Below are 16,519 nucleotides of genomic sequence, written 5' to 3'. Positions count from 1 at the left end.
CATGGACAGAGAAGCCTGACAGGCACACTGCAGTCCATGGGGTCTCAAAGAGTCGGACACGACTGAGCACGTGTGCAAACACGGCACAAGGTAACATAACCAGGAAAGAGGCTGTGATATGTTTTATTCTTAAATACAGTGCATTCACAAAGACCAGATTTTGATAGAACTTAACATTTTTTAAGAATTCTAAGAGTGATTAACAATTCTATTCCAATCTTGTAATGTATTTCTAGAATTTGATGCTTTGTCCAGACTTGGAATCCCAGATGCTATGAGCTACATAAAGAAAAGATATAAGACTACACAACTCTTGTTTTTGAAAGCAGCTTGTGTTGGCCAGGGACTTGTGGATCAGGTGGAAGCATCAGTAGAGGAAGCCATCAGCTCTGGAACATGGGTTGATACTGCAGTATGTTTTATCTTTTTCTTCTTAATTTTCCTGTAAGCCAAGGACAGCTGGTATTTCACTAGTATATGACCATTTTAAGAATTAGGATACAGCTCTCAGGAGGAATACTTTCATGGTTAGGGGAGGGAGAAGGGTGTTAATGAAAATGATAATTTCAGATAGCAGAAACAGCTAAGAAGAAATGTATTTTGGAGGCAGAGGTATCAAGAATTGAAGTTAGATTGTGAGTTTATGAGAGGAACAAAGTGTGACTTGTAGGTTTAGGGCCTGATCAACGGAATGGAAAGTGGGTCCATTGGTTAAGATGGGGAACAATGGGGAAGAGAAGATGGGAGCTGAGTTCTGGGCACACCCGGAGGCACAAACCAAGTTGTTTTGAACAGGACATGTTAAAGTTTGAGATGCCTGTTTTTAGGTATGAGTCCATGTGGGTTAGGGAAGCAGTAGGATATGTGATTTCAGAGTTCAGAGTGGTAATAAAATTAGAAATATAATTTGGGAGGTTGTTCAGCATATAGATGGTTCCAAAACCATCGAACTTAATGAGATCACTTAGGGAGAGCATATATATTAACAAATGGTTGATCTGTATTATATTGCATTTATACTTTGTTTTCATTTTGTTTGTAATTCTAGCCTCTGCTACCCAGTTCCTTATCAGTTGAAGACGCTGCAATATTGCTTCAACATGTAATGAGAGCACTCAGCAAACAGGCTTCAGCTGTAGTCTTCAGCGATACTATTGTAGTCAGTGAAAAATTTATAAATGATTGTACAGACCTGTTCAGTGAACTGATGCACCAGAAAGCTGAAAAGGTATGCCAGATTTCCTTTCACCTACTGATTTAACAGTATTTTCACATTACAGTCATCTGCTGACTTTTGAAAATAAGGTAAGCAGCATACCCAAAACTGAACACTGTTTCATACATTATTTTCCTTCAGTGCATCATTCCTTTTTATTTCCTCTCCTGGATTTGTTTTTCTCCTCCTTCATTCCCATCCGAACACAGAAGTTAGAACATAGGAAGCTGATTTTATAAATCGAAATCTCATCAATGAAATTATACACTTACAGCCTGAGAGTATTGATCCAACATTAAAATCCATAAAAATGATACCACTGGATTATATGCATAATATAGAGTGTATCTGTTTATCAATACACATTATATTTACTATATTTAGCAGAGCCTCATAATTTAACCTATTTAGTAGTTACCAGCCAGATAACTTACTGAGGAAAGAAATTACTATCCAAATTGATTAGCTCCTCAGAGCAACTGCTGTGGAAGTATTTAGAAGCAGAGGTCATACCATGTCTGCTTCAATGACTGTTGAATTCATTTTTCTCGTTAAAAGCACCCCCATTATAAAGCCTGCTCACTAATAGGTAGAAAAAGTCCATTTATATCTCAGACTGTTAATAAATTCATGAGGGCTTATTAAGTATATAATTTGTGTTTATCTGTATTCCTTTTAAGCTCCTTAATAGTCTTAAAAATGACATAACTTTCTATATTTGGCCTGCAAACCAGCAGAGAGGAGTAAAAAGTACACTGGATTGATATCTGTAAACCTGAGTTCTAATTTGCTTGTTGATTACCCTGTAGGTGTTTGCAAATAGACCTCCAGTTTCCCTGTCTTCAAAGAAAAGGATGGTGATGCCTATTCTTACAAGGATAAATGTGAATTAAGGAGTGATATAAATAAAATGTCTGATACATGTTAGCTACCAGTTAGTAAATGACTACATTATTATTTTCATTTGTGACCTTTTACTAAACTACAGTTTAACACTATTGTGTTTTTTTCTTGTTCTCCCTCCAACTACAAAAATATATTCAGGGGAAAAAAATTTCCTTTGTTTGAACTGTCATTTCAAATAAAATGACACTAAAACAAAATGATATAACATTTCATTGGAAAACTGAAAAGGAAATATTTTCAACAAGAAAATGTTTTTCACTGCAGATTTAGAACCATTTTCTGAACTTTGAAATAGTTCCTTGTTTCTAACATAAATTTATAAAAAAGCAGAGATCAAGAATGAGTCCAGAGTGGGGAAAAGTTTACATGACTAAGTATGCAACTCATATGTGATCATTATTGTGGGAATGGAGATTTCATTATCTTTCTAGTAATCTTGGATATCCAAGTGGTACTGGACCAAGGAAGTCTTGAAAAGAGAGGAAGAAAGGGTCATCTGTTAGGCAGTGGAAAAATTAGCCAATAACATTTAAAGAGGATTCCATCTAGTACTGTGTGACCAGTTAGTTCTTAAGTGATCTGGCATAGCATTTCTCATTACCTGGTGATAAATACAAAATGTCAAGGACAGCAAGGAAGGAGATTGATTTGGGGCAAGGACTAACAATCTGAGTGGCAGCTGAGACAGAGCTCTATAATTCTTAGCAGTGAAACCAAACAAAAAACAATTGGGATATGAGTATAAAAACAAGTTTTATTTTATGCATTTTTTAATATTTTATATTTTCACCTACAAAAAATAAGCATGTTTTATTTCAGGAAATGAAAAACAATCCTGTTCATTTAATCACTGAAGAAGATCTGAAACAAATCTCCATTTTAGAAAGCATTAATACAAGTAAAAAGGATAAAAAAGATGAACGAAGGAGGAAAGCAACAGGTAACAAATTATTAATAACATGGAAGATTTCTTATTCATTGCAGTGAACTTTGTTTTTATCAGACCTTTAGGAAGGCCTTTTGTTTAATTCACCTGCTGATACTAACCAGATCTTTTGCTAATGAATTAACTTGATTATAAAAATGAAAATATTGATGGTTACTCTTTTATTTTGTGAGAATTAAGCTAGTTTCATGACCTCCTGTTCCCATTGCTCTTTAATGTTCCAGCCCTAGTAGCTTTCTTTTTTCTTTCTTGGTTCTCAGATTTTGCAAGTTTATGTTCACTTCTACCTGGAGTGGTCACAGGAGTTCAAATAACTGTTTCCTTCTTATCATCAAGAGCTCCCCTTGAAACGTCAGTTCCTCACAGAGGCCTCCCTAACCACCACCCAGAATGGTGGACAACACTGTCAGTCTCCATATATTATTCTCCTAGTTTTTTACATCACTTTTATCACTGTGATGTCTTTTATCATTTTGGAATCTTCTCCATCTCATTTATTGTTGTTTCCCTAATACTTAGAGCACTCCTTGGCATATTTTAAGTGCTCCATAAATATTTATTGAGTGAATGAATTTCCCGAGGGCCAGTTTTTATGTATTCTTTTAATTTAGAATCACTGTAAATTATCCTAGGTATCACTGGTATACTAGTAACTTGCATTGGGAAATTAACACGCATTTTCCATACTTTTTGTCATTTGAAAAATTTTATTAGTGCTATATCAAGGTTAAAGAAATTAGATATTCAAAGTATTTAATCAATAAATATAGCTATATTGACCATGCATTATAAAAACTTTATTTGTTGTGAAAGTTCACTACTTCAAGATTATTTTTCTCTTCAAAAATCTTTTTCTACAGAATCAGTAATGGTATTTTGAAATTTCTCTATTCTAGGAAAACTATATGGTAAACTGCTATAATAAGTCATAGTTTTCATAGCAGTGCATATTTTGTTAATTGAAGATTTAAATCCACTTAATCAGTTGGTTGTACGTAGTATAACTAGTCTGTTTTAGATCCTTCTTAAAATTCAGGGTCATCTGGTGTTTTGTTCTGATAATGCTGTTATAATAGTATAATTACAGTTCATGGAATAATGTCAAACATATTTACCATAAGAACTTTATTGCCAAATGTAAAAAACACATTCACTTTAAACTTTCGTTTTGAAAGTTGTGGTTTTCTATCATAAAAGCAATAGAACTTATACAGTATGATAAAATCTAGGTGGCTTAGCTGATAAAGAATCTGCCTGCAATGTGGGAGACCTGGGTTCAATCCCTGGGTTGGGAATATCCCCTGGAGAAGGAAACGGCTACCCACTCCAGTGTTCTGGCCCGGAGAATTCCATGGACTGTATAGTCCATGGGGCTGCAAAGAGTCGGACACGACTGAGTGACTTTCAGTTCACTTTGACTTTAAGGGAATTCCACTTAGAGTTTAGAAAAAAAAAATATTTGTTTATATATATATATCATTCTATTTAAAGACTGAATCTTTTATGAAGAAATATATTTTCAATATTTTTCAATGTTATAATCCCATTATTTTGTTGAATAGGTATTTTAAATGTAGATATATAATAGAGAAATACCTCTAATTTTTACTTTTATTTATAGTGTTTTAGTCTGTTTTTTGGTTTGCATTTTTTTAGTCTTTATTTTGCCAGTAGGTGATTGATATTTTTCCACTTAGCCAATTTATGGTCAACATTTATTGAGCACCTGTTATCTGTCCAGCATTGCCTTAACCCCTAGGATGTGGACATTAGCGAGAGAGGCTCCCTACTGTCAAGAAGTTCATTGTCTTTTTTAGGGTGGTGGGAGAGTCAGCATGTCTCCTGTAAACCTGGGGAGTAATCTTTCAATCAAGAAGACAAAACCAAGTTTGTGAGGTACTGGAATAGGGACTGTTACTGAGGCTGTGGTAACAGAGATAAGCAACTTAGGGCAATTTTGAGGAAGATGGAAGGAAGGTAAAGGGATGGGTTTGGCCAGGAAAAAGTCAAAGCTTCAGAAATTAGATGTTATTAGAGAGAGACTGCATTTAGAGTAGATAAGCTATCTAAATGAGTTGCTTTAATTCAAATATTTCATCTTATTATTTTTGTTTGAATTTACAAAATATTTTAATAAACCACAACATTAAAAAGTGGCTAAAAGTTAAGTTTATTTGGCTTTTCTTTTTCTACTCTAAATATGACAATATAGTGTGATTATTTCTAAAAACAGTATTAGGTAATACTAACTAATGTCATTTTCCCACCAGAGGGCAGTGGAAGTGTGAGAGGAGGAGGTGGCGGCAATGCCAGAGAGTACAAAATTAAAAAAACAAAGAAGAAAGGAAGAAAAGATGACGATAGTGATGATGAGTCATCTCACACAGGTGTGTAGCTCATTTCACTTCTCCTTTGAATGTGTGTGATTTTTTTTAACTTACTTTCTTAAAATGCATAGTGAGGTGTCTGTGATTATGCAGGAAGTCCTTGCTTTGCCGAGTTTCAGTGGGCACAGTTTCACAGTTAAACACCAGAACCCCCACAATGCAGTTCATATTTCAGTTACCAGGGTAGTGTACTAACTGAGTAATTACATAAAGTACAGGCTTTAATGCTGGCCCCTTAATCCACAGATCACATAAATAACAGATGTGCATCATGATCTGTGACAGTCACGTCACTTATTTCCAAGTTTGTCAGAGATTGATCACTGTGCGTCTCTTAACTTGCTTTATGCACTGAAAACATAGCATGTAGTTGTGTTACCTCCTTGTCCCCCAGTGATAAATCCATGTGATATTTTACAAAAATGGATAATCAAAAGAGGAAATTGGCCAACAAAGATGAATGTGTGGCAAAGGAAAGTGATAACACTGGAAATATGAATCAAGAATAAGTGGAGTTGTGGAAGAAATACCTGACTCTGGGAATGTTGAAGTTGCCTCTGTTCAAGAAACTTTAGCTGTGCAGAGGAGCTTGGTAAAGACACACTTGATGTAAATAAGCGAAATGATTATGACAAAAAGGATAAAGATGTCTGTAGGGCGTGAAATTGACAAAAAAAGCTTCACCTTAAAGGAATTCTCAGAAGTGTTCCACAGTGTTGAGAGGGCAAAGAATAAAATGTTGGAAGCTGATTGAGAGTTAAAAAGGGAATATGACAGCTTGCTCAAGCATAGAAAAGATGCTTGCTCTGTATTTTAAGTTACAGGATGAGAAGAATGCAAGCAGTGTTCAAATTATTCTTGATAAGTTTTCTACAAAGAAAACATTTTCATTCTCAGTGTTTCTGATGCATTAAATTACAGTGTACTAAATTAGAATTATTAGTCTTATTTTTCATTTCCATATACATTCATAACCAGGAATAAGAACTTCAAATGTTTTCACAAACATTTTTAAAAAGGTTACAGAACAATCAAATTTTTTCCCATTGCAGTTTCAGCTTGCATAGATTTTTATGTTCTCCCAGCTTCCATGCAAAGCAAATTAGAACATTTTATGAAAAGTGACTCTCTGAAAATTTAAGTTAAAAATAATTTTATCCATGTTTAATTTTTATGGTAACACCTAATTGTTTGGTTGCTTCTATCTAAGCAGAGGAACTAGATATATGCATCTTTCTTTGTCTAGACTTTAGTTAGTATTTGGTATGGTTAAGTTAGCCAGACATACCTTACTTTGCTATTCTAAATAAAAGTACAATTTTTTTTTTATGTTTGTTTTAAAAAGGAATGAAACTATGATACCTCCCCTTCTCCTTTTCCCCAACACAAAGAGAAACTTGAAATGATGATTTGAGATTTTTTTTTAACCTCTTCCTCAGAATTTATTATTTATTGGCTTGGGAAATATAAATATCAAGTGACAAGGCTGCAGATGTTAATACGCTACTACTTGTAACTCAACCCTTATTTTTAATTAGCATTAAGACTGTTCTGAGTTCCTCAGAGGTTAAACAAAGAGTTAGGGGTGAAGGGTCATTTAAGAAAATACTTCTCTAAAATCTGTAGTCTTAAGTAATTGAGGCATTGTGATACTCCTTTTGTGTATAGTCTAGTAGGAGAGGAGCTATTAAAGAATTTTTTTTAAAGGCAACTTCAGTACTTTTGAAAAGCTCTTTTGTTGTAATCTCAGAAATGGGGGATGCAGTTTGATTCTCATCTAAAATACATGCTCAACTCTGTGTAAAAATTACTAGAAGGAAATAATACAATTTAATAAATAGTCAAATACCTATAGGAAGCAGACAGAAAAGTCAGATACTATTTGATGTCAGAGAGCAGGAATAAATAGCAGAACTCAGGAAAAAAAAAAAAGGATAGTACTTTCCTATCTATTCTTAACCTACAAGAAGTAGCTGTACTTAGATCTTGATGCATACTGAAAATTGATTTTTGAGCTATTCTATTTTTATCCCTAAGGTTTCACTTTTAGAGACAGTAACCTAATTTAGCTGGAAATAATCACTTTTTTATACTTTCACAATTATGGAAATATTGTTAGCTTTCTTTGCAACCCATACTTTTCCAAGTAAGTGAGTAGGCATAACATTTCCTCAGTCATTTCCATTACATACAAATTTTCCTTGGCATAGAATTATTTTTGTGAGAGCAAAAATAATTATGGCTATAAAGCTGTAGGTTTTTTCATCCATGCCTGTTGAAAAAGACAGTTTTTAGCTTCATTCTACTAGAATTGTGGTTCACTTGATTATAAGGATGATTTGATTTTTAGTAAATATTTATAAAGAAGGACAGTCTGCTCTGTATCCATTGTTCAACAAAAAAATTATCCTAAGATCTTAGCAGTCCACTTGATTGTTCTGATTTCCAGATATTTGCATCATCCAAGTTAGATTAGGGGGAGAATTTTCTCATCATTACTATTTTTGATTGACATGTAGAAAACAAGTTAAAATGTTATTACTCGAAATGCCACTATATATTCTAACAGTGCTTTCATTGCTTATTGCTATTTGATATGGGCAATTTTTGGTGACAACATTAGAGACTTTATGATCAGCAATGAATAAATTACTGTCTTATTAAATATATTATTTGCTTGTAGGTTACTTATTTTTGTTGTTTTTTCTTGTGGCTCATTTTTATTACAGGAAAAAAGAAACCAGAGATTACTTTTATGTTCCAGGATGAGATTGAGGATTTTTTAAGAAAACACTTACAAGATGCCCCTGAGGAGTTTATTTCTGAGCTTTCAGAGTATTTAATAAAGCAAGTATATGTTTTTTGTTTTATGGTAGAAATTTAGTGAGTTATAATATAGGTGTTTTGTTTGCTTATAGAAGTAGTTCAACAAATATTTAAGTGTGCTGGGCAAGGCAGTGCTGAAAATACAGAGCAGGAATGTGGAGGCAGTCTCATCTCCTTTTCTCTTCCAGTCCTAGTTGGAAGAAAAACAACATTGCGTGAAAAGTAACATCTAAAATGGAAAGATTATTCTCTGTCAAACAGAAGATAAACAGTGCACTTTTACAGAGAAAATAAAGTAACAAACTGCCCTCAAAGAGAATAAATTTAGATAGCACTACCTTATAAATGAGCCAGGCTAAATTTATTTTTATACAGAAATAAATTGTATGTAACGACTATCCCTGACTACCATGAAGTTTTCCCACAAGTTAGTCTGTGTGTGTAAGCTTCTCTAAACGCAATCCAGGAGCCCAGTGCCTCTAACTTTTTGAATTTAGAAATAGAGCTTTTGTAGTCAAATTTTTTACAATTTAAATGAATGCTCTTGTGCATAAAAGTTACTATTAATCATTTGCCACTACATTTTAAAAGTCTATTCTGTGTTTAGCATAAGGATTTTTTAAAATACAGATCTTTTTATAGAAATCAAGAGTTTAAGTTATAAGTTATTACTCCTGAGGATGGGAAACAAATTTATAATCTGCTGTACTTATACCAGATTACCTAATTTAAAAAGCTGCTCTGAACTGAATTTGAATTGAAGCTTTTGTTAAAACAGTTTTTCTTGTTGTCTTTAGTGCAATAAATTTGATTACTTTATAACTTCAAGTTAATTATTCTCAATTTTAATTTCTGGAATTAGAGGAAAAATTGTGAACCATTCTCTAAATCTTTAAAGCCTTATTTCCACAGAAGCAAAATTTCTTATTTACATAAGCCCAGTGCATTTTAATGAACTAAATATATTTATCTTATTCATAGACCTTTAAATAAAACTTACCTCGAAGTGGTACATTCAGTTTACATGTCTTCAACTTCTTCGGCCTCTGGAACTGGTAGAAAGCGCACGATCAAGGACTTACAAGAAGAGGTTTCAAACCTTTACAATAATATTCGATTATTTGAAAAAGGGATGAAGTTCTTTACAGGTATTATACTTAATAGTGTTTTTTCATTGATTCTCAGTTGTTCTTGGACATTTATTTTAATAAAGCATCTTTTTTTTCCAGATGATACCCAGGCTGCTCTTACCAAACACCTGCTGAAAACAGTGTGTACTGATATCACTAATCTCATTTTCAACTTTTTAGCTTCGGACTTAATGATGGCAGTAGATGATCCTGCAACCATTACCAGTGAAGTAAGTTAGTGTTTTTCTTGTCACTCTTGATGCGTTTTGCTTTGAAGTCCAAGCACATTTTATTTTCTCACATCCTAAAATGAAAATGAAATTCAGGAAGGAGTTTTTAGAAATCTGTCAGATTTTTGGTTCAGGTTTAGTACACTGTATATACAGTTGCTACCAGGATTGGTAATATGACCAGTCTATTAACAATACTAATAAAAGGAAATACTAGTCACTGTGTCTGGAAATGGCTGTAATAAATATGATAGCATGCATACTTGGCCTTCTACTTCCTATTAGCATATAGAAAGCAACAGGAGAACATCATCTCTTTAAAAAAGATAAGTAAATAAGCTCTTGGGCTTCCCAGGTGGCACAGTGGTAAAGAATCCATCCACCTGCTAGTGCAGGATCCAGTTCAGTTCAGTTGCCCAGGCACGTCTGACTCTTTGCGACCCCATCAGCCGCAGCACACCAGGCCTCCCGGAGTTCACCCATGTCCATCAAGTCAGTGATGCCATCCAACCATCTCATCCTCTGTCGTCCCCTTTTCCTTCTGCCCTCAGTCTTTCCTAGCATCAGGGTCTTTTCAAATGAGTCAGCTCTTTCTATCAAGTTTCAGCTTCAACATCAGTCCTTCCAATGAACATTCAGGGCTGATTTCCTTTAGGATGGACCAGTTGGATCTCCTTGCAATCCAAGGGACTCTCAAGAGTCTTCTCCAACACCACAGTTCAGAAGCATCAATTCTTCGGCACTCAGCTTTCTTCACCGTCCAACTCTCACATCCATACATGACTACTGAAAAAATCATAGCCTTGACTAGACAGACCTTTGTTGGCAAAGTAATGTCTCTGCTTTTTAATACACTGTCCAGGTTGGTCATAACTTTTCTTCCAAGGAGTAAGCGTCTTTTTATTTCATGGCTGCAGTCACCATCTGCAGTGACTTTGGAGCACCCAAAAATAAAGTCAACCACTGTTTCTCCATCTATTTGCCATGAAGTGATGGGACTGGATGCCATGATCTTAGTTTTCTGAATGTTGCGCTTTAAGCCAACTTTTTCACTTTCACTTTGATCAAGAGGCTCTTTAGTTCTTTGCTTTCTGCCATAAGGGTTGTGCCATCTGCATATCTGAGGTTATTGATATCTCTCCCAGCAATCTTGATTCCACCTTGTGCTTCTTCCAGCTCAGCATTTCTCATGATGTCCTCTGTATTTTTGACATGTAGTGAATATACAATCTCAAAGGATTTTTTTTCCCCCTATAGGTAAGAAAAAAAATTCTAAGTAAATTATCAGAAGAAACAAAAGTGGCTCTCACCAAACTCCACAGCTCTCTGAATGAAAAGGTAAATAAAGTTTTACTGTGTTTAGATACTTGAGCTAGAATTTGTGATCTTCGAATGGATTTTTATCAAAATAACTGAAAACTAAATTTAAAACTATTAATCCTACACTCAAGACATCTCTTTGGAGGGTGAAGAAAGAGACAAAGCTGGGGACACTTTACTGTCTAGTCCTAAATCACAGTTTCAAACCTAATGACAAAATGACCTTTTTAAAAATTGTATTCAGGGTATAAAACTATAAAACAGTATTACATGACTGCTTTTCTTTAGGCGACTGTTTATAAAAGTAAATAATGGTTTAAACACCTTTCCAGAGCATAGAAGACTTTCTTGGTTGTCTGGATTCTACAGCAGAAGCTTGTGATATTATGTTGAAGAAAGGAGACAAAAAAAGAGAAAGGTAACACTGAATTAATGTCTGAAATTGGAGTCTGTCTGAATCCTGCAGACAGAACTGTTGTATCTAAATGACTGTAGACCTTCAAACGTAGTCAGTCTTCATATCCTTAGGTGTCCCTCTCTGACCCAGTGGAATAAGGTAATCAGAGTTCTTAATCCCATAGCTGATCAAGCCTAGGAATTAATAATTCTTATTAGCCTTAAGACCTTCTTCATAGGAAGCCTTATTTAAACCAGTGCACTTCTGCTTGATACCCAACAATTCAAAATAATAAACATACTTTGAGAATCCCTGATGTATAGTTTCTCTATCATTTTTTAGCATACTAGTTTATCCACGCTGTTCAGAACTATGTGTCTGTTGCATAAAAGGTCCCTTAAATTGTTTATGAAACTAGATAAACTGGGAAAGCTAAGAAGGGAAGAACTGAAATTGGTGAGAACTTGTTAGAATATGATAATGTGCTTGTGTTCCTTTCTTTTTGTTTAGGCAGATACTGTTTCAGCATCGGCAAGCACTGGTTGAACAGCTAAAAGTCACAGAAGACCCTGCTCTTATTCTGCATCTCACATCGGTTCTATTGTTTCAGTTCTCAACCCATAGCATGCTCCATGCACCTGGAAGATGTGTCCCCCAGATCATTGCTTTTCTGAATAGTAAAATTCCAGAGGTATTATATTTTCAGTCTACTTGAAACTTAAAAATTTTAGATTCTGAATATTTTGAGTGGATAGATGTGAATCTAATACACAGAACATATTAAACATCATGTTTCTGCTTCCTAGAATGGGAACAGTGAAGGAGATTGATTTTTAAAACTCAGACGAGTTCAGGAATCTTTCAGGATCCTTTAAGATCTCTGGTAAAGAATATTCTGAATTTAGAAATTAAGTTTTTGGAAGTGATATAATAATGTTCAGTCTTCCATTTCAGTTTATGCAGGTTTAACCTGTCCTTCAAGGACAGCTCAAAAGTCTTACCCAACACACGTTCTTCTGAGGGACTTCTCAGCTAAAAGCAAACTGGCTTCTTTGAACTCTCATGTCACTTTGTCTTTGGTGAGAGAACCCAGCTCAGTCAACTTACATTAAAATTATCTGTATTCATGTCTTATCTCCACCAAACTACCTCTTTGAGAGCAAGGACCTTGCTAGATTCAGCTTTCTACTTTTATGACCAGTAATTTGTAAAGATGAAGACCTGCAGTGTATAATGATTGAATACATCTTACTTTTTCCCACAGAAAATTAAATCATGTGTGTTAACTTTCCTCTCCTTTCTCTTCACAGGATCAACATACTCTTTTAGTAAAGTATCAAGGTTTGGTTGTAAAGCATTTAGTCAGTCAGAATAAGAAGACTGGGCAGGGAGAAGATCCCTTAAGTGATGAATTAGACAAAGAACAAGAGGATATCATTAATACAACTCGTAAAGAACTTCAGGAGCTTTCCTCGTCCATTAAAGACCTTGTTCTCAAATCTAGGAAGTCATCAGTGACAGAAGAGTAATGATTTTAATTTACTTAATGTTGTCATACAGTAAAGGTTTTCCCCCAAAGTTAAAGGCGAGTGGTTACCAAAAAAAAAAAAAAAAAACTCATTTCACAGTCCAGAATCCCCCCAATAGCATCTCCCACACCCACAATTCAGTTAAAACAGTAGCATTGTATTCATTGTAAGTTTAAAAAAATGTAAGTTTCTGTAAATTGGGCTCTCCATGGAAGGTTTCTTTTTCACATTATTCTAAAAATTATACAGTTCAAGTTTATTTTCTTCCTAGAAGCTGAATGAAAAATAAATTTTCTGATATCTTTTATCTCTAGGGAAGGACTCATTTGTTGTGTTACTAGATTTCAGATGACATACGTAAATATAATTTACATAGAAACTTAAAATGTGGTCAGTGTTTCTTAAAGAAAGGGAAAAAACCTTTGGTGTCAAAATGAAAATAGTGTATTTTTCTTTAAAATTAATAGAGAATGCTTCAAACCTAAAACACAGAAGTTTGCCAACTGTTGTTTTTGTTTTATTACTAAACCCTTGCTCTTATTCCTGGCAGATAGAGGGCCTCTAGTTTCCCCCCCAAGAGTGAACTTCTGTGTGACTGGGGCTTCAGGGCTGTGTTTACAGAGACAGAATGCCTGAGGGCTCCATGCATTCCTGGGCTCTGTTCTAAATAAGATGCTGACGAGAGAGAAAAGGTATACTTCTAAGTGTTAGATCACATTCACTAAAAATGTAATACAGATAGTTTTCTATAACCCAGTTTGCATTTCTGAATTTCACTTTTCATATCATAGACACTGTCACCTAATACTTTATTGTAGGGGATCTATAATGCATTTAAATCATTGGAACTTTTTTTTTCAAAAATAGAAACTTATTAAGAAATAGGTATTCTTAATTTGTAAAGATTAGCGATTAAAAGACTAAAGTAGTTCCTTGGAGTAATAATTTTAATCAAATGAGTTTTAAGCAACAACTTATTGTATATAAAAAAGGAATTATTTAAAATAGTAAATAAAATCTCAAATATTTTTAAAAATACTATTTTATATTATTCCTTATGTGGCATTTAAAACTATGTTTTAAAATGTTTGACTACAAAGATCAGTCTACCTCTAACCTAATTCTAGACAAAGTATTAACATTCATTGAAAGAAATTAATATAATTTGCTAAGCAATGTCAAAGTTGATAGGAATATAACAAATTTTAAAATATTGCCATTGGTAATTTTCTATTAATTATTTTCACAAGGGCAAAGGAAGAAAAATGACAAATCCTCTGTGACCACAAACTCCACTTAGTTCTGTTGATTCAGCTTTCAGAATACACCCAACCTAATTTTTTATTCAGTGCTTGTTTAAGGATCTTATTACTTAGGTTTCAAGAGATACCAAAGTAATCCACATTTAAGTCAAAGTATCAGACAATGAAACAAAAAGCCATTCTTATTTTGTTGCATTAAACTGTCATTAAATTTTTTCTTTTATCAAAATAGTTATTTTTCCACAGTAAATAAGCAGTTTTTAATTATTTTTGTAAATAAAATTACATAGTTGATTTTGTATGTAAAAATCTAATTTCATTAATAAAATAAAAACTGTTAAATGTTTACTGTGCTCTTAATGGGCAGATTTAAGAATGTTATTTAGAATAAAGTTCTCTATTAAATTTTATGTACTTTGAATCTTCTAATTACTAGGATCGATGTATATGTGTGATATAAATACATTTTTAAATTGTTATCCTGAATATTTTTAGAGGATTTTATTATGTTTGTACACAAAAGTAGTTCCATAGTCCTCTGTGTCTTTCATTCCTTGCAAGTTTGCCATTCATGAACCTTTTCACCTTAATAAATCATTTTCAGTTACCTGGATTTCAGCAAATGTATAGCTAAACTTTTATCTGCTATTAGTACTTCTTACTATTGCACATAATGGCAGGGATATTTGAATAATATGCTCAGGTATTTGTGTTCGTATGTTCTATCTCCAGACCATTTGTTTTTGAATAGTCAAAGGAAACTCATTTCTGACCGTCAGAAAGAGTCAGTGAACAGTGGCTTATCTTCATCAAGTGTATTTCCCAAAAAGACCTTAACACAAAATTAGAAAAATAAGTGTAGAAGTTGCTTAACCTGAATGTAGACCCATCTTGAACTTTTTGGAGAATGTACGTTAGTCAGACAATGAAGCACCAAGGGTGAATTCAAAGTGCAGCAGTAATTTGAAGTAGTGTGTCTATACAATGAAAAGAAACAGTTCATTCCTTCCTCAGAAATGCCACTTGACCCACAGCCAAATGGGATTTTTTTTCTATCAAGAACTAACTTACGTGAGTTGGGTAGGGATAGGGAAAATGGAAGTGTTGCTGTCTTTGACTAATATCAATGAAGCCTTTGACCCCAGTGTACACAGTATATAAGGAAAATGAAAGAAACACATTTATAAATTCTGGCATGTACATTTTCCATAAAATCTGGGAGCACTATTAAAGTTATGGCTATTAAAATAGCCTACAGATTCACTCAAGTTGTTCCCCTCTGAAGGCCACACTAAGCAAAGAGGGGAATAAATAGAACCCAGGACTCCACAGCAATGAAGAAAAAGAAATAAAAGGAATCCAAAGTGGAAAAGAAGTAAAACTGTCCTTGTTTGCAGATGACATGATACTATACATAGAAAATCCTGAGGATACTATGAGAAAACTACTAGGGCTCACCAATGAATTCAGTCAAGTTGCAGGATACAAAATAAATATATAGAAATCCATTACATTTCTTTACACTAACAATGAAATTTTAGAAATAAATTAAGGAAACCCATATAAAGAATAGGATACCTAGGAATAAACTTAACTGCAAAAGACCTGTACTCAAAACTCTTTTAAGATGCTGATAAAAGAAATTGAAGCCCACACAGATGGAAAGAGATTACCATGCGCTGGGATTAAAAATCAATATTGTTAAAATAACCATACTACTCAAGGCATTTTACAGATCCAGTGTAATCCCTATCAAATTACCAATTATATTTTTCACAGAACTGGAACAAAAAATTTTTTAATTGTATGGAAACACAAAAGACCTCAAATAGCCAAAACAGTCTCTAGAAAAAGCTGGAGGAACCTGGCTCCCCAACTTAAGAATATAAAGCCACAGTAATCAAATAATGATGCTGACACGGAAACACACCCACAGATCAGTGGAGCAGAAGAGAGTCCAGAAACAAGCCCAAGTGTTTAAGGTGAATTATCTACAGCAAAGGAGGAAAAAATATACAGTGGAAAAAAGACAGTCTCTTCAATAAGTGGTGCTGGAAAAACTGGACAGCTGCATGTAAAAGAATGAAATTACAGTGTTCTCTAACACCATATAAAAAAATAGACTCAATAAAGACCTAAATGTAAGACTAGATACTATAAAACTTGCAGAGGAAAATACAGAAAACTCTCATATAAATCGTAACTTTTTTTTTGATCTATCTCCTAGAGTAAAACGAAAGTTTTAAAATGGCTATGTTCTCCTCTAGGAGTTTGATAGTTTCTGGTCTTACATTTAGATCTTTAATCCATTTTGAGTTTATTTTTGTGTATGGTGTTAGAAAGTGTTCTAGTTTCATTCTTTTACAGGTG

At 33.9% G+C, this 16,519-nt stretch overlaps 1 protein-coding gene across 1 annotated transcript in view; it reads left to right on the top strand.

Annotated features, from left to right (window-relative positions):
* The window catches only part of UFL1 (UFM1 specific ligase 1), a 63,878-nt gene extending 49,116 nt beyond the window's left edge, over window positions 1–14,762 (top strand). Inside the window, exons 9-19 of the mRNA XM_070450096.1 lie at window positions 237–412; window positions 1,049–1,228; window positions 2,942–3,062; window positions 5,339–5,455; window positions 8,185–8,302; window positions 9,263–9,429; window positions 9,511–9,641; window positions 10,899–10,979; window positions 11,294–11,379; window positions 11,869–12,049; window positions 12,669–14,762. Of these exons, the coding sequence (XP_070306197.1) occupies window positions 237–412; window positions 1,049–1,228; window positions 2,942–3,062; window positions 5,339–5,455; window positions 8,185–8,302; window positions 9,263–9,429; window positions 9,511–9,641; window positions 10,899–10,979; window positions 11,294–11,379; window positions 11,869–12,049; window positions 12,669–12,887 (1,577 nt within the window). The 3' untranslated portion in view covers window positions 12,888–14,762. The remainder of the gene's footprint in view (window positions 1–236; window positions 413–1,048; window positions 1,229–2,941; window positions 3,063–5,338; window positions 5,456–8,184; window positions 8,303–9,262; window positions 9,430–9,510; window positions 9,642–10,898; window positions 10,980–11,293; window positions 11,380–11,868; window positions 12,050–12,668) is intronic.
* The last annotated feature ends 1,757 nt before the right edge of the window (window positions 14,763–16,519 follow it).

Source organism: Odocoileus virginianus, chromosome 19 (genome assembly GCF_023699985.2).
Source record: "Odocoileus virginianus isolate 20LAN1187 ecotype Illinois chromosome 19, Ovbor_1.2, whole genome shotgun sequence".
In the NCBI taxonomy this organism is placed as follows: domain Eukaryota; kingdom Metazoa; phylum Chordata; class Mammalia; order Artiodactyla; family Cervidae; genus Odocoileus; species Odocoileus virginianus.
The sequence above is the reverse complement of the archived record's forward strand: the minus strand, read 5'-3'. Positions and strand labels throughout refer to the sequence as shown.